Raw genomic sequence first — 18,582 nt, forward strand, 5'->3', positions numbered from 1 at the left:
AGCTGTTGGTCGCTTCTCTCTCTCTCGCCCTCTCACTTCGCCATTCCAATTCCCCCCGCCCCACCCCCGTTTTTAAAATCAATATCCCACAATCCCCCCCCCCCATCTCCCTCTTCTCAGTCTCGTTCCCGCACTGACTCTCCACGTCTACCCATTTCCCCTGCATCTCACTCCAAGTCCATCTCTCGTTCCCTCTCTCCCCCTCCGAGCTGCTTGAGAGGACACGTCGAGGCCACTCACGCGGTCGGTTTGTGGATTTTTTTGGGGTCTGGACAGATGGAAGTGGAGAGAATTGCACAACAGCGATGCCATCACACAGCTCACGAGCTTGTATCTCCGAGTACGGTCAAATATATAGCCCATGAGCCCAGAGCAGATATCTTCCTTGTCTGTACCACCCGAGGTTGCATAGCGTTTGTGGTTCCTATTTATTTACGTGGACAATTCCAGTTAATTATATAACCATTTTGAAATTAGGTCAAATTTTCCACCAGAATTAGCAGCGTCAATACATTGGCACTACGGTCGTTGTTACTACCTTTGGTAGTTACCAATTTCTGTTGAAGCCCATTATTGTAATAAAATGTATTCGGTTGATGATGCACACGAACTTAGAGATCCCCCGTATAGCCTTAACAGACTGGGGGTAAGTGCTGTTAGCGAGCACCTCTTAAGACCGGAAGGGCAGACGAGGGGGTGGGTGGCCATCACCGTGGCCGGCCGCTTTGTCTTCCTAAGTGGCGGTGTTTGCACATCGCACCAGGTACCCATTTGAGGCGGAGCCGACCCCAGGAGAGGCTCAGCACTGGTTTATACAATCATCGCTCGTATTGGCCGTGAGCGGGAATCGAACCGGGGTCCGCCAGGTTCGTAGCGCAGCGCGCTGACCGCTGCGCCACCGCTCCCCATGATGCACAACTCAACACACGCGCGAGTCTCCTGCCCAAACCAGACATCCCCCCGTACCGTCACCCACGCCGCCGCTCCCGGCAGCCTCGAACCGGCGCGCCATCGTGTCCCCCCGTCCCCTCCCCCGCGTCTCCTCTTTTTCGCGCTCCTCCTCAACGGCCACCCACGGGAGGGGAGTTTCGCAACATCTGTGCGGTGATCCTCCAACCCTCGCTGACTCCACAGTGCTTGGATCACAGGCGAGCGCCAACGTGATGTCATGGGTTCGCGCACTGGCCTTGAAATTCACGGGTTCACCGGCTCGTCGTATTTCTTCTACCCCCCCCCCCCCCGACAGCCACCCCCACCCAGCCCCGCCCCCAACGTGTGTTTGTCGAACCGGCAATATACATGGGTTTCATCCACGGTCATTTGATAGGTCAGGTCATGTGTGGTAGGGTAAAGTGTGGGTGCTTCCACTTCTTCCGAGACGTCTGGAAGAGTAGGCCAAATGCCCATCGAGAGGGGTTGAACGCCATACAATGGAGGCCCTTCCGCCAGCAAGGGCACGGGGGAGGCATTGCAGGCCTGAACCTTTTGCGTTCCATCTCTTTTGAAGATTAATTGCAACGTTTTGAAGTCCCAATTGTCATCCATCCACTCCATAATCTATCCATGTATTGGCATCCATTAATCCGATGACAACATTTTTATAAACATAGAGGAGTGCAGAGCTTAGGATCGGGGTTTTTTTTGGCACCTGACTGCCTTCCAGCGTCTGTGCTTTTTTCGGCGATTGTGAAATACAATTTACATGGACTAAAACATTAATTATTTATATGTATTAATAATCATCCTGCCGGGCCATGCAACGTGAAGCAATGTTTGTGCACACAGTTGATCCGCACCGCCACATTGCGTCCTCATGACAACCGCCGCCTATATTTGGAATTTCAAATTAAATGTCAGGTGGCCCAGGGGTGAAAGGCTGCGTGCATAGATGCGTGTGAGCACGAGGACTTCTATTCAAATTGTAATGGCAATAACCTGCAAGCTATTGCTGGCCAGAATTGCAACAACAAAAAATAGCCCATGCCCCTCCCCGCACGTTCACCGCGTAAATTGATGGCATCGGTCGACAGCAGGTTAACCGGAAACTGAAAATTGTCACCAGCAACAAACATGCGACAGACGCGTGCGACTTGCGTAGGCGGTTGCGATGCGTTGCTCACCGTCGTATTTTCGTGTTGTCCTCGTTCACTTCGGCGGCGACGTCCGACGTTTCCGCTCCCTCCCCGCGCGAAACCGGATGCTCCAAACGTCTATGCTACCCGCCAACGCAAGCCCGCACTGACCAGCGTGGTGAAGTATGGTCGAAGAACCGAATTCGCTTCCTCAATAATCTCTCCAGCACGTCCACAAATACATCGGAGGGCAATCCACACGTACCGCCAACAACAATATTCATAAGAACTGCATGGTAGTCGTGTGGTCTCCCAAAATGTCCACAATGCAGTTCTTTCGAAGTGGTTTCCCGTAGACGACGGAGACCGTTTTTGTTTTTCTTTTGGCTTGCGCTAATTTGTTCTGTTCTGATGGTATTTTGTCGCGATTTACACATTTGAAATTCACACACCTGTAACTTACCTATCTTTAGAATGAACCTATAGCAACAAGTGCATCACCATTACTCTGGTCAATGCCCTACTGGACGAGGTTGGGCCTCACCACACCGTGCGGGTCGAGGGGTCTTCTTCATCAGCAGAGGGTTGAGTCGGACTCAGATGGGTGACCCACCACCAGGGCTTGCCAGGTGCCGTCGGTGTGCGGTTGAGAAGTGTGGCCAGCAGATGGCAGCGTTGAGTGTCACCCCTGTGCTCGTGTGGAGATTTCTCCACGGGTTCGGTTCTCTCTCAATTTTACTCCCGAGTTGACCGAATATCCCAAATGATAGAGCACGAGCCTCCTGAAAGAGCGTTTACGGGACTCGGTAAGGCCTCCCTCTGGCTAAAATAAACACCGTTTCATAACACCGAACAAATGAAGTCGTCGCAAGGTTAATGTGTTTTTTTCTTTTGTTTTTATTTCATTTTTAAAACCAGAAACAAATAGTAAAACAAACAAAAAAAATGCTCTTCTGTACAGCGTATACCGTTTGTATTAAAGCTACCGCTATAATTCAATAGAACTATAATTTGCACACACGCATATACTATATATAAATAACAGCGACCATCTCTACTGTATACAATAGACGTTGATCATAAAGGCCCCCGTGAGACAGAAATAACATTATCTATTACAATTATTATTGCACGAGAGTCCTGGAGCTCATTCGATAGATACCTTGGCTCGAGACGTGAACGTGGAGCCACGTGGAAGGTGTCGGTGGTGATGCAGGCGGGGGGGGGGGGGGTGCAATATTGTGATAGGAGGGGAGAGGGGCGAGGGCCCCCCCCCAGTGACGCGACAGAAAGCCCAGCTCGTGGGCTCAACAAAGACAGCTCAAGCACCCCACTCCCTGTCAAACCTTAGCACTGCGCGCCCTGCACCCAGTACACTGCAATGATAAGTGACGACTCAAGCAAATTGACAACACCAGCAAGGCTTTGTGAGCATTAGAGAGCACCGTGTGTCAGAACCTATGTAAACGAACGCAGTATCTACTTCCTATACCGTGTATCAAAGTAACAATCGTAATAATTTACAGTCCTTTATTAAAAACCACTGCTGGATGAAGACTCTCTTTTCCCCACCTACCAACACCACTTCCCAAAGTCGTGCGTGCCACGCACGGGGAGATAGTTTGGTTTGACCATACTTCACCACGATGGTTTAAGGCAATGTGAATTTTTTAAAAAAAAAAAAGTTGTACGTAAGTTTGTTTCAATTATTTGTGCTTGTACAACAATGAGCATTTTGAGATTTTTTTTTAGATAGCACCCCCACCCCTGCCCACCTTCCCCCCAAAAATACACACGGTACTCAGCACAGTAGCGAATCGACTGGATATACATTCTCCATAGCTTACGCCTCCTCCCTCCCCGAGAAGAATTAACAAAAACCACGAAGTTATATTCCTCTCCGCGTAAACATCGGCGAACTCAACGATGTAACGCGAAACAACAAGCAAAACATCTCTCCTGCGCGTTTCGCTCGTTCAGTGTCCGTCACGAAACGTTCACTCAACGTTGAACGCCAGCGCAACTCCTCTAACCCGGTCGCGCGCATTGCATTGCCAAAACACAGAAATATACATTTGATCGACAGGATGTGGTAAAAAAAAATATTGTTATTATTACAAAACGTACCCAGTCTTTTTTGTTTGTTTTTACTTGACAAGAAAAGAGAGACGTGAAACACGTCGACAACAACGGCAGAAATACACCACCGCATTGTTCTTGAGCGGTGATGAATACGTGACAGGAATGGTACAGCAAAGGCCTCCACCCGGTGATGTACAGAATTCCGTTGTCTCCACACGTAAAGATACATTGTTATACGTGCGTTTCATTTAAAAGCACCCCAACGTGAGCCGGCAACCTTTTGTTAAACGCAAGCAAACCCTGAACCGCGTTCGACCTTTGCGCGTCTCATCAGCAGAGCCAGGACTTGTTTAAACCAATGCTGCCGGTTTCCCAGATGTTATTGGCAAGATCACTCCGTCTAAACGACGGAGGCGGCGGCGGGATCTGTTCGGCTGTTAAATGGAGACGGGATTCCTGTGTCAGCCGGAATCCAATTAAACCGGCCAGACCCAGTCGATTCTGGCACCATCCCCCTTTCCGCCTTCGGCTGTAATAAACCCGCCTCTCGCGACACAGGTGTGCGCGCGAGTTGTGCGCGTGAGCGCGCAGGTATGGGTAAAGGCGCAGCAACTGCAACTGCTCGCTCACGCCACTGCTGGCGGACGGGTACACCCCCCCCCCCCCGCCGCCCCCGCCCCCACGAGGGGGAGCTCTGGAGAGTTCCTCTCGAGACGGTATGTGGCCTACTCTTCCACGATCGTTGGAAAAGAAGAGGTGGAAAGTACCCACCACTGTACCCAGCGCAGCTAAAAAAAAAAGGTTGCAGATGATTAGCAGTGTGTCTGCTCCGCGTCGCTTCTCATTAAACAATATTATTGTGGGATGTTTATTTTTATTGAATTTTTGTTTAAAAAAAAATGGACGGGTGCTCTATTACGTCGATCGCGTTGGTAAAAAAAAAAAATTCTACAGCGCACGCCGGCGCGAAGTCGCTAGCCCCTTCTGTAAGCGACGATTGCGTTTGCGCAACACAATTGACCCGTTGTTTGTTGCTTGTGCGTGGCGATGGGAACACGCGTGGGGGCGTGCAGGACTCTGCAGAGCAGCAATGCCGCCGCCGCTGCGTGTACGTAGATGCGCATTTGTTAGTATTGTTATAATCGTCGTCGTCGTTGTTGGTATTATTATCGTTATCATCATTGCTGTTGTTAAAGACCCAAGGGGGTGCGTGTGGTATTTCAATTGCTACGAGAACGGCCTTCGATCGAGGGTTCAGGTGAACGAAATTAAAAGCAATGCAGCAATGGTCAGAAGTGGCGCGGTAGTTGTTGAGTGCGCAGGCGATGTAACTGCGCGTAGGGCCTCCCCGCGAGCCGGTAGGTGGCGAATTAATGATACCATTGTCATGTTTGTAGCATCCTCCAGTGACAGAGACACGGTGCTCTTACAAAGACGGAGATTTAAAATTCCGTAAGGCCCCGCGCACTCCCTGACCCCCACCCCCTCTAGGGCGTCTAGGCAGGCGTGGGGGAGGTGGGGAGGGGGGCATCTTAGGAGGTGCAGCCACTTACTGGCACAAGGATCGAAAGGGGCTTTTTTGGACTAACCTTCCACGCTGGTCACACGTCTTGGAAGAGGTGGGGGGTGGGGGTACCCACATTTTACCCCACCCACTCACACGCGACCTACCGGTTGACCGATTGCAGAATTTTCTAACGGTGGGACATTACTTTGACAGTAAAAAGGAAAAAAAATATAAACTATTGTGTTTTTGTTATCGATTGTACAGTGTCATCCGTTAACGCCATAAACCCGTCTTGGTTACCGTTTTGGGCACTGCATCTTTTTTTAAAAATAGAAGACACGCATTCATAAACCTTACCGCAGTGCTTCATTTCGTTTTTTTTTTTGGGGGGGGGGGGGGTGAATATTTCCCGGGGACTGAATCCCCCGGGCGACAAGTTCCGGCTGAAATGAAGCGCCCCCTTCATTGCGAAAACGGTGCGCAAAGTGGCAACACCACCAACACCTCTCCATATACCATACCCTGTGCACGCGACACTTCAAGTAAATGTCTTTCCATATTACTCTCTTTTTCTTTTCCAGCATCCCAGCGCCTTCATTATAAAAAAAATATATATATATGAATCACAGACACTCATGGAAACAAAACGTACAATGCTGCTGCTGCTGCTGCTGCGTTAAAGCATCATTGTACGCACTAAGAAGAGACCGAATGAGCTGCCTGTGCAACAGACCACGTGGTGTGCTGCGTACAACTAGAGCAGCGCTCCGCCTAGCTGGTGCTCTACATATATTTATACTCGCCGATTCCTCACTCCCCCCCACCCCCCCAACTCCGCATTGCTATGGCCGTGAACCGCTGGGACACTATTGGAGAAGGCACGGTTTTTTTTGTGTGTCAAGTCTCGTATACAATTACTCAAAACACTGCTCGCTCGTACCGTGTCACACTGGGACACCGAGACAAACACACACGCGCGCGCATGCACATGCACGGGGGCATTCAAAAGGCGTATGAGAATTGTCATTGTTTTTTTAAACACCGCAGTGACTCGTCTTGCTGTGATAAGAATTTGACCCGCTGCCTTCAGCGCCACACATACGTTCTCACTCGAGGTGTAACTTTCGATTCGCCGGCGATTCCACGAATCCTACGGATTCGGTTCAGCTGTTCGATATGCGTAACATCGATTATATATTTTTGTTCTTGTTGTTTTTACATCGCGGTGAATTATAGCGGCCTCTAGCGGCTGCAGTGCTCGCGTGAATGGAACCCATCAGGATGAAAATGACATTCATATTGACACGTATCGCTGCGTGATATGGTGTAGTTAAAACTGATACGTTCGGATGCTCGACACACAGTTGCACCCCGAGTAACCATCGTGAGCCATATTCATGCATGGATCTGACGGCTCCCCGTGTGTGTGTATGTGTGTAAGTGCACCTAGCATGGCACAAGCGTCACCGCCACTTAGTGGAACTCTGCTGTGTTTGGATATGTACCCGTACGTGTGTCGTTCAGCGTCCTCGAAGAGAATTCATTTCTTGGATGAAGCGAAACGTTGGACATCGTGCCCGAACAACACGCGGTGCACAACCCGAAATCGAACACCGGACCGGTATGAATAAAGACGTTGCGTTGGTGTCTCAATGGGTATTGGAGTAGCACCGGACACGAACATCAGATAAGCTAATCAGAACCCCCAAAGCGTGTTGTGAATTTAACCAATTCAACAAAAGAACCTCAACAGCGGATGGCAGAGTCGACTATCATATTTACAATTTTTTTTAACATTATATACAACAAAACATTACGATAAGGCAATGGAGTCCTTACTTGAAGAGACTTCCCATCGAGATGAAAAAATCTCTTTTGCAATGCAAACGTGTCCAAAAAAAATTTCACTTACACTAAATTATTTATAATAGATATCGAATCTTACTGAGAACGTAAGTCTTAAGGTGTCTCACTCGTCCAGTGGTGACAACTTAAATCAGGCAGCGTCCATGGAAGACGGGAAGGGGGGGATAGAGACGGGGATGGAGTGGGGGTGAGTTTAAAGGGCAGGCGGGCGGGGCGGGGGACCTTCATCCTCACGTGTGGCGCTTCATGTGAAGGGCCAAGTGGTCCGACCTAGAGAAGGCCCGCTCGCACAGGTGGCACTGGAAGGGCCTAAATCCCGTGTGCTTGCGGAAGTGGCGGGTCAGTTCGTCGGAGCGCGCAAATTTCCAGCCGCAGCCTTCCCACGTGCAGTGGTACGGCTTCTCGCCTGCAGAGACAGAGAGGAAAGGCGACAAAGGTGATTAATGTTATTATTATCATCATCATACGCGTGTACAGACGCGGCCATCTGTTACACACAGCAACGGACGGTTAAGAATGGCCCGCAGGGGTTGGTGGTGTGCAAGTCGCCAAAAATCAACCGATGCCAATTCCCGCGTCGATCGATTCACCGGCAGGAAGTTAAATAAGTCGCCACGTGACGACTGCTACAGCAGCAGTCCACTGGCTCACCCACCCACCCATTAGCCACCCACCCAATAGCCACCCACCCAATAGCCACCCACCCAAACCCCCCAAACAACCACCCCCAACTAGCCTCGACTCGGACAAACGTTACCGAGTAACTGCTCACCACGCTAATCGATGACAGCGTCTCGACTCGGTACCTCGCGACCCACCAACACCCACGGGTAGAGATTCGCGCCCTCTACCAACCATCGGGTGCGTGCAGTGTGTAATGTGAAGCTTTAGAGAAGAAAACAAAAGGATAGGCAAATTGCAAAGAGGCGGAGAGTGATGGGTGGTGGCAAGGAATGGGAGTTAAAAAGTGCCCCATCAGCCTGTAAATCACAGCCACTAGAGGCCGCTGAAGAGAAACAGTGTGGGTAAAGGGTAAAACAAAAGTAACCGAAACTGCACGAATACAACATTTAGCACCAACTTTGATTAGAATTATTGGGCCATTTCTCCCACGTGTTCCTGCAAACCTGGCGATAGACCGCTGCTGCGAGTGCTGTTGGTGAGCACATGTGAAGGCCGGCACGGCACCACACGAGGAGGGGGTCGGTGGCACAACGTCACGCCCGGCCCCCCTTTGTCTCCCTGGTGCTAATGTTTTTGCACGCCGCAAAAAAAAATAATGGTATCCATTTAAGAATATTCAGATATTCGTCATCGATGTTAGCTATGTGAGCAGCAATCGAACCCAGGCCGTCGGGTTCAAAGAGCAGTGGCGCTAATCGCTACACTAACGCTCCACACACACTTTTTTTTACCGTACGAAGGCAAAACTAAATACAAACACATGCCGAACATCCGATCTGGGTTAACACCCAACCAGATCGCAGTCGATGGACAAAGCAAAGACGACCTCCAAACTAAAGTGATGACACTTTAGTTTGGAGGGACTCCCGATTGTAGTACAACCAGCAGCGGCAGACGAGACAGAATAAATCCAATACAAACCTGGATGAAAAACCGAAAGAAGAGCCATAGGCTGTGCCCTCCAAATACAAAGACCCCCTGATAGCCTTAACAGACTGTTGGGGCAAGTGCAGTTAGCGAGCACCTATGAAGGCTGCAACGGTGCACGAGGGGGTGGGTGTCCAGCACCACGCCCGGCCGCCTTTGTCTCCCTCGTGGCGATGTTTACGCATCGCACCAGGTACTCATTTGAGGCCGAGTCTACCTAGGGGAGGCCCCAGGACCGATTCAGATAATCGTTACTGCTGGTGGCCTTGAGCGGGAGTCGAACTCGGTACACCGGGTTTGTAGCGCCGCGAGCTAACCGCTGCGCCACCGTTCCCACCTTAATCACTGCCACCCCCTTCCCCACCCCCTCCGGCTTGTCTACATAACAACACCCCCCCTCCCCCCCCCCCATTACAATGTAAACTCGTCTCTACGCGCCTGCCCACCACCTCGTCCAGCAAAGGGCGTTTCCCGAAGCCACCTTCAGACCTAAAATGGCACACAGCCCGCGCGCACTCGTGTTCACTACCAATCACGTACTGAGATATATGTATTCCAAACTTAAAAAAAAAACACATTCTGAAATAACACTATAGCCTTGTATGTATGTACTGTGTGTGTACCATGTTGAACTTATTTCGCACCGTACGTAGCCAACCGTACCTGACATAGAGACATATCTATCGAGATTTTATAAATATAAATAGATGACGTGTCGGGCAATTGCCCCTTTTTTCGTAGCACGTGAATATAATTGTCCGTTCAAGGCCACGGTGTTATTGAGGAATGTGTTGAGCTGTTGTTGTTCATACTCTTTGGTCCTTTCGGTAAAGTCACGTAGGTAGAAATAAAATTAAATAAATCACGACGTTTCGAACGCAACACAAGCGTTCGTCTTCTGGTGAAAAATCACGATATCGTGATATATTTAATGATTTTCACTTGAAGACGAACGCCTGTGTTGCGTTCGAAACGTCGTGATTTATTTAATGTTATTTTCTACCTACGTGACTTTACCGAAATAATCAAAGAGTATGGACTCCTGCAGTCACGAAAGCTTCAAATCAAGTTCTGTTGTTGTTCGTCAATCGCTAAAGAAGCCCAACGCAGGAGCACCGCAGAGCCGTTGCGTTTGTCGTTTTGAACGTAGCGCGTCACGTGCCCGTGAATTAGACGCGAGTCTCAGGAGGCAATGAATACCAAGCCATGCCACGCGTTTGCATAGAAAGAATACGCTAATTGTACCCAAGCGGCGGACGTAATAATTTGTATGTACCATTCGTAATGGTCGCCGCTGTTATCGCAGGTGACGGTACTGTCAGTAATTACCGCATAGCATCTATCATTCATAAGCATTTGTATATGCGATTCGTAATTTCTGCTGCTACTGTTGTTATTATAGCAAGTGACGGTACTGTTGGTAAGTATAGCCTCTATATAATTATTAAATACGAGCATCATAACAAACGAGGTATTCCACAGCGTGCATATACAGGTGTTTTAAAAAGATGGACCCCGATATTGAAATCGTACCGCTTTGAAATTGGGTCCGTCATTTTAAAACACCCTGTGTATTACAGTTGTTAAATATTTTACGGAACTTGTCTTCGCTTGCAAAATAGTTTACGTTAAATTTGCCGTTACGCTTAATGTAGGCGCAGTTAAAATAAGACCGATAATATTTTTTTCGCTTTCCGATATGTTTTGGGGGGTTTCTTCCCCCGGAATAAGTAGGCCTTATAGTTCGTTGCAGTGAAATAATATAATCGTATGGCAAGCGAATAGCCCACGATACAACACATATATATACACCCGAACCATAAATCCTTCCCTGAGAGAAGACAATTTTGACCAATCGTTACTTTAAAAAAGCATGTTTATAACAAAATGACTATTTAATGGAAAGTTACTTTATTCCTCTAAGTAAGCGTAAATGTGTTTGCTTTTTATTAGCAACGCAGCGACGAACGAATATAATTTAAAACATAAATTAATTTTAAAGAAAAAAAAAACCCGTAAATAGATATGTAACTTTCAAACAACAAAAAAAGCAATAATACGATTGGTAACCCTTAAGTTAACCAGGCACCCCTCGCTGTCTCTCCACACTTTGAGGACGTTCGACTCCTTGGCGGAGGTTTTGATTAAATTTATTCTTTGGTGATGCTGCTGTGCTGGCAGTTGGCGTACATACACGATTAACAGTAACATGAAATAAAATATCACACCCGTCAATAACAACAACACTGGGCGTGGCCTTCAAAGGAAAAAAATATATAATAGGTGAATTTACGGGCAATGGTCTTTATTCACGGCGTACGTAAACGACCCTTCATGATGTGCTATGAACAATGGGCCTTTCCCGAAACGTTACTTGCTATATATGTTAAGACCACAGTGGTTTTGACAAATGGTGTTGAATGGTTATTCGTGGTTTAATTAAACACGGGTAGAATCCATTCCGGGTCTTCAAAATGCGAATTAAATATATATTTAGTTCGCCAGCCTTTTTCGGCATTCAAGGCCTATACTACCCAGCAACATGTGTTTTTTTTAAAATCAGGCAAACTCTGGACAGGTTTTGTGCATTGCGGTTCCCATTAGTTGGGCGCTTTTGAAAATAAATGCTACCGGATTTTCCAGACGTTATTGTTAATAAAGTGGCATTATTTAGCCGCTTGATTACAAAACACGTTTCGAAAAGGGCCACTTAACAATTACGTCTATACGGTTGGATTGTTATGTGCTTTCGAGGTTTTTGATGATGGTGGAAGGCCCTCTACAAATGCAATGCTGTTGTTATTGTTTCCCTGGCTTTGGAGTGTTTGACTTAATTCCACCGAGCCTCACATTGGCGCGGAAGCACAAATTAATAAGCACACACACGCACGCACACAAACAAACACAAAGATCCCCCGTATAGCCTTAAAATACTCTAGGGGCAAGTGCTGTTAGCAAGCACCTATGAAGGCCGGAACAGTGCACGAGGGGGTGGGTGGCCAGCACCACGCCCGACCGCCTTTGTCTCCTCAGTGGCGATGTTTACACACCGCACCAGGTACTCATTCGAGGCTGAGTCGACCTAGGGGAGGCCCAAGACCGGTTCAGATAATAGTCACTGGTGTTGGCCGTGAGCGTGAATCGAACCCGGGTTGCTGGGTTCGTAGCGCAGCGTAGCGCAAATCCCTCTACACTACCGCTCCCCACACACACACACAGCTCGCTACTCTGGACGTAATTAATACCTCCGGGTTCACGGCGCAGTGAGTACCTGGTGCGATGCGTAAACATCGCCACTGCACCGCGAACCCGGCGAAGTGAGTACCTGGTGCGATGCGTAAACATCGCCACTGCACCGCGAACCCGGCGACCCAAGTTTGAACCCCAACCCAGGCTAACATCAATAACAAGCGGTAACGTAAACCGGTCATGCGCGTTTCCCGGATTCACAAACGCGCACTGACCGGCGTGGTGAAGTATGGTCAAACACCCCCTAATTGGATTGTTACATCCATCGCACAATGATCTGTGGCGACGGCTTGGAGGGGACAGATCGGGGATGACGATGATAAAGATCGATAGAAACTAGTTGAATTCATAAGGCTCTTAAATTCCTTGGCAATTCAAAGTACCTAACTGCGCATTTCATTTGGACAATTACGAATACACTGCTGCAGTCTAGCCAAGGGGGCCGTCCAGTGGTAGCCATCCCTGTGCGGCGAACAAGGCGCATTCACGCAACATTCTAACAGAGACGGCCACTGCGTCGCACGCTCTCGGATGCGCTTCTGCGGACGTCTGGAACGCTCTTCCTTCCGATATTCGTAAGCCATTGGGGAGCTATTCAATTAAGCATCTCCCAGACTGAAATTTTATTTTCTTTAGACATGTTTTTTGTGCGCGTTTAGTTTGTTGCCCTTCGCCCGCACGCACCTCCGATTAATTATCACGGTTGTTTACGTACAGTGCGAACATTAAGTCTGCCAGTAGTGGGCGGATGGGAGGGCGGGGGTTGGAAAGAGGTGTTAATGTTGCGATGCGATCTGTTTTCTCCCCCGCGCCCCCCCCCCCCCCAATTATTCAATCATCATGATCGTCGTCATCTCCACGCTTACCTGTGTGTGTCCTCAGGTGAGCCTTGAGGTGCGAGCTCTTGGTGTAAGTCTTGCCGCAGCCCGGGAACTCGCACGTGTGGCAAGCCAACCTCCTGCGCCCACCTTGCGCCCTCCGCCCTCGGCGGGGCCTCGCGTCGGCCTCGCCGGACCCCGCGGCGACCGCCGACGCCGCAGAGCCCGCGGGTCGAGCCCCCAGCGAGGGAGATGTGGGCGGCGTGCAGGGGTTCGCGGTGGACGCGGAGGACGTCACCTGTTGCAAGAGTCCGGCCACGCTCTGCATGTGCGTGTGGTAGGGCGGAGGGTAGCGCCCGCTGTAGCTGCAGCTCTGAAGCGTGTACTGCTGATACTGCTGCTGCTGATGATGATGCTGAAGGTGCAGCTGATGTTGCTGCTGCTGCTGCTGACCAGCGACCAGGTATTGTGGCAGTGCACTGCGCTGATCGGGAAGGTGGGACGGCAGGGATTGTGTCGAAGCCAGGTGAAAGGAGGTTGATGACGAAGAAGATGCAGAAGGCTTCTGCTGGTAACATGCCGTCTCCCTACGTTCCACTTTGACGCGAAAGGACGGCGCTTGCTGCTGCTGCTGCTGCGGCTGCTGCTGGTGGTGATGGTGGTGGTGGTGATGGTGGTGAGCTTGCTGCTGCTGGGCACTCGCTGTCGAGGTGGACTCCCAAGAGCTCAAGTCGAGGGTTCCCGGCTCCATCTTGATGGCAAAATTGGCGTGGAAATCGGCGAAGCCGGGGAACTGTGACGAGCAGGGCAGGTCCGGCGTGAAGAGTTCAGCCACCAGACTCGAGCCCCCGCCGCCGCCGCACGCGGTGCCGGCGATGCCGCTCATGCCGCTCAGAGATGACTGATGCTGGGAGCTCGAGAATACACCGCCACCACCGCCTCCTCCTCCTCCTCCTCCGCAGCTCTCAGGGGTATCGGGTAATGGGTAGGATACCCCCGGCGCTGGGGGGAGCGGTGGGATGGGAGTGAGCGAGTTGGCGAGGATGAAGTCCACGATGTCGTCGTCCTCTTTGCGCTCGACCGGAGCTGGGCTGTCCACCTTCCAGCGCTACGGAGGGGAGGGCGGAGCGCACACGGCACGACGCGGTCAGCCACGAGGGTCGGCGATACTTGGTGTGTATGTAGAACTTCTTTCGCGCTGTACGTTGCCAAACGTGATAATCAGAGGTGGTGGTGTGGATGGTTGTGGTGGGGAGCGGTAGTGTAGTGGTTAGCGCGCTGCGCTACGAACCCGGCGACCAGAGATTGAAACCTGACTCACGGCCGACACCCAGTGACGATTACCTGAACCGATCCTGGGCCTCTCCTAATTTCACTCAGCCTCAAATGAGTACTTGGTGCGGTTCAGATAATCGTCACTGGTGTTGGCCGTGAGCAAAAAAAATCTAACTCGGGGAGACAAAGGCGGCCAAGCGTGGTGCTGGCCACCCACCCCCTCGTGTGCCGTGCTGGCTTCATGGGTGCTCACTAACAGCACTTGCCCCAACAGTCTGTTAAGGCTATAGGGTGGTGGTGAAGGGCTGTTGGGGCAATCACTTGCCCCAACAGCCTGTTGACGCTTTACGGGAAATGTGTCTTTGTGATGATGATGATGACGACGATTATGGCTGTAGCGACGTTCACGCCGCCGGTAGTGGTGGTGGCGAATGTATTGATGATACTGGTAGTGATGGAGACGATGGTGGTGGCAATAACGTACAATATAATAAGGGGCTTTAATACGGACACTAATAACCATTCATTCATCCGGTAAATTATCACCGAGTATCGCGGAATTAGGTTTCAGGAGGTCTACGCATTGCGAGGTTTAACTCCCAGAGAAAAAGCAGACCGCACATACGAGAGGAGAGACACTCAAAGCTCCGCGCAGACTTGCTCAAGAAGCGTGTTTCTGCTGTGTCGCAATCATGTGAACCAGCTTGCGGCCACACCCCAACCAACCGCTGGCACGGGCCAGCACCCAGAAAAGCACGAACCAGGTTCAACACCCGCTTAGAGCATCCGAGATGGGGGGGGAGCATGGGGGGCCGATTTGGAAAATGTGGGCGGACGCTGGTTTTGTAGCTCGTCGCAAGCGAAGGGAAACTTCACAAGAGCGAGGCGACCCAACGCTTGCATAATTCATCACGGGAGCAAGGTGGTCCCGACTGCGCAGTGGATATACGAGACACGGCCAAAGACACGGCACGCGCGTATGAACCATAAACTATTTATTTTATTTTACCAGGTAAGACCCCACTGAGCTATATCGCTCATTATCAAAAGCGACCTGGATATCACGAAATGATAGCGCAACGCAGTGGGCTTATCGCGTGGAGTTCCATAGCAGCAGCCAAATACACTCAACGAGTGCTTCTGAACGCATGTATTCATAGCGTGCGTGCGAGCACAACCAACAAACAATTTCAACAAGCGAGTCAATAACACTGTGTGGCGGCCTTAAACGAAGGACGCGTATATAATGGTGCGATGTTTCGGGCAATGTCCCTTTTCGTGTGCATCACTTGCCAACGCATCCATCGCCGAAAACTTCGCTTCGTAACGAACAGTTTCGTATTTAACGTTGCAAAAACGACGTTGAATTATAATTAGCACGGTATTGTTAGTCGCATTAGTTACAATCGACCTTTGTCTCCACGCGCCGCAATGTATGTACATATGCTCACGCTCCATTAGCATTACTGTGTACTTAGCTTGTGCCCTGCATGTAAGTGTATGTACAGTATGTACATATGAATGCCCGTGTTACACGTGTGTGTGTGTGTATATATATGTGCGTACCTATGCGTTCCGGCCACAAGGTTATTAAACAATATATTTTTTTAACGTTTTAAATTTTACCAGGTAAGGTCCACTGAGCTGTATAGATCTCTTTTTCAAAAGCGACCTGGCCACAAATGACAGCTGAACGAAGTGGCTTATCATTACGTAAAAATGTATAGCAGTCAAAAGCGTGTTTATTCTAAATGTGGAAGGAAAAAGCGGAGGACCCGTTGAGAGAGCAGACACAAACTCCAAATATACAGCAGGCGTCAGGGTCGGGATCGAACTCACTACCTCCTGTATACCAAGCGAGAGAGTTAACATCTCACCAGAGTGTTTAGGATGTTATATATACACACATACACAACAACACACTCTGTAGATATCGAGCCCCGATTCGTGTTACCCTTCTGAACACGTACTTACAAACACACACACACACGAAGATCTGCATTGCAAAATAAAATTGTGGAACATTTTTAATTGCGTTCAAAAGTATACTTCCCACCAGATAGTAGTTATTTTTTATCTCCCATGGTACAATCCTTACGTAAATATATGCGTTCCTTTAAAATGCGTTTGCTATTAATACTGTATATATGCATAATGCGAAGTAAAGTTAGTGCGGTGTTTAGCGCGCGCTGCGCTATGAAGTCGATGAGCCAGAGTTTCGTTGCAGACCGATTCTCGACCCCCCTTCTTTCCCTACTCGGCCATCAGCCAGCAACGACCGGCGTAGTGAAGTATGGCTAGACAACCCCCGATGACCCACACGACCTGGGGGCGGGGAGGGGGGGGACCTTCATGCACGAGGGGATTTGAGAACAAGGAGGGTAAATTAAAATCTAATAAATGTTAAGGTATGAAATTATATTTACAAGAGATTGTACATCTCAGTTCAAGGCCATTTCATCGTCCGCGTCGCAGCTCTCACCCTTACGCTATGCACGTAACCGCAAATACGCACACGCCAATTTACGATGAATTAATGCAATTAAACACACGTGTAATTTTTGCAACGGCAATAACCACCAATAACAACAAACAAACCCGGGACCTTAACACCATCCCGGCACGCCAAATGCACACCCTTGAAAGCCACCCGACTAGTAGCGCCAGAAATAGACGAGACGCGGAATGCGCGAGTCGCAAGAAGCGGCGTGGCACTCACAGTGAGCATGTTGCTGAGGTAGCGATCGCCGATATCCCGACTCGAGAAGTTGTTGAACGACGGCAGAGACGAGTCTGCGACTGCCATGAGTCCCAGATTCTTTCTCGAGTTGCTGCAACACAGCAGCAGGCTGCTGATGCCGCTGCTGCTGCTACAGAGCTGCACTTGCAGCCGCTGCAGCAGGGCGCGTTCCGCAAGCAGCCGAGAACGTCCGTTCCGAACCCCGCGATCCGAACGCAGCGTGGAAGTCGCCGGCAATCTCCTGCTCGCTTAAGTCACCCGCACTTTGCTGCTGCTGATGCTGGTGGTGGTGGTGTTCGTTCCCGCCGCCGTCGCCCTTGATTTTCCGTTTAAATGGAACGGCGACAACTCGATGAATACATCTGTACGAAGGTGTTACGGGGGTTGCGCGCGGCACGCCGAATGTGAATAGTGATAATGTTTCAGTTGCTTGGCTGTAGTGGTCGGTGTTGGCTGCGGCTGTGCGACTGCGCGTTGCTGGACCCTTTTATGAGGTCCCCGTGTGATGCTCCAAATGCGCAAGCGCGACGCACGCGGGACAGGCCCCTCCCCCTCCTCCACGCCCCTCCCCCTCCTCCACGCCCCCCCCCCCTCCTCCACGCCCCCCCCTCCTTCTCTTCTTGAACACCCCTCCTCCTACTCTTACTCCAGCACGGTCATCATCCAATACCCCCCCCCCCCTACCTCCAACTACGAAAACGACCCATTGGCTGCACCAGGCTTCCCCCATTATATTGTTCGCTCTTCATCACCATCATCTCCCCGGGTTACCGAAAACAAATAATGTCGCTTGCACTACCCTCCCCCCTCCCACCAACCCACCCCGACCATCATCCATCACCCATCACTCCCTCCCTCCACCTTTCTCCAGCCCCACCCCCTCCCCCCCCTCTACACCTTTGACGTCACGGGATAGCGTCACAGCTGAGAAAAAAAGAGGTGCGGCGCGCCACGTGACGTGAGGAATGCTACGGGGCAAGATTTAGGATGCGAAGTTTATTATGGCGATGGTGGTGGTGATGCTGATAGTAACTATGATTATGGTGCTGCTGCTGATGCTGCTGGAGATGATGATGACCCTGCTGCTGGTGATTATGGTGATGCTGCTGCTGATGGTGCTGCTGCTGGAGATGATAATGACCCTACTGCTGGTGATTATGATGATGCTGCTGATGGTGATGCTGCTGCTGCTGCTGGAGATGATGATGATGACCCTGCTGCTGGTGATTATGGCGATACTGCTGATGGTGATGAGCGCGGCAGGGCGCCTCGCAAGCGAGACTGCATATGGAGTCGAGGAGGGGAGATTCCATCACTGCCCCCTCTTCGCTCCCACACCAGCTACATAACTTATACAGATGT

General features: G+C 50.2%; 1 protein-coding gene across 1 annotated transcript; it reads right to left on the minus strand.

Moving 5' to 3' along the window:
• Positions 1–2,949: 2,949 nt before the first annotated feature.
• On the minus strand, positions 2,950–17,756 carry LOC116948887 (uncharacterized). The gene is made up of 3 exons (XM_032966101.2): positions 17,200–17,756; positions 13,254–14,313; positions 2,950–7,933 (listed from the first exon to the last, which is right to left on the minus strand). Exons 1-3 carry the CDS (start codon positions 17,284–17,286, stop codon positions 7,758–7,760), a joined length of 1,323 nt encoding a protein of 440 aa, XP_032821992.2. The 5' UTR covers positions 17,287–17,756; the 3' UTR covers positions 2,950–7,757.
• Between the last annotated feature and the right edge of the window lie 826 nt (positions 17,757–18,582).

Source organism: Petromyzon marinus, chromosome 35 (genome assembly GCF_048934315.1).
Source record: "Petromyzon marinus isolate PM22_M1 ecotype Great Lakes invasive population chromosome 35, UKy_Petmar_22M1.pri1.0, whole genome shotgun sequence".
In the NCBI taxonomy this organism is placed as follows: domain Eukaryota; kingdom Metazoa; phylum Chordata; class Hyperoartia; order Petromyzontiformes; family Petromyzontidae; genus Petromyzon; species Petromyzon marinus.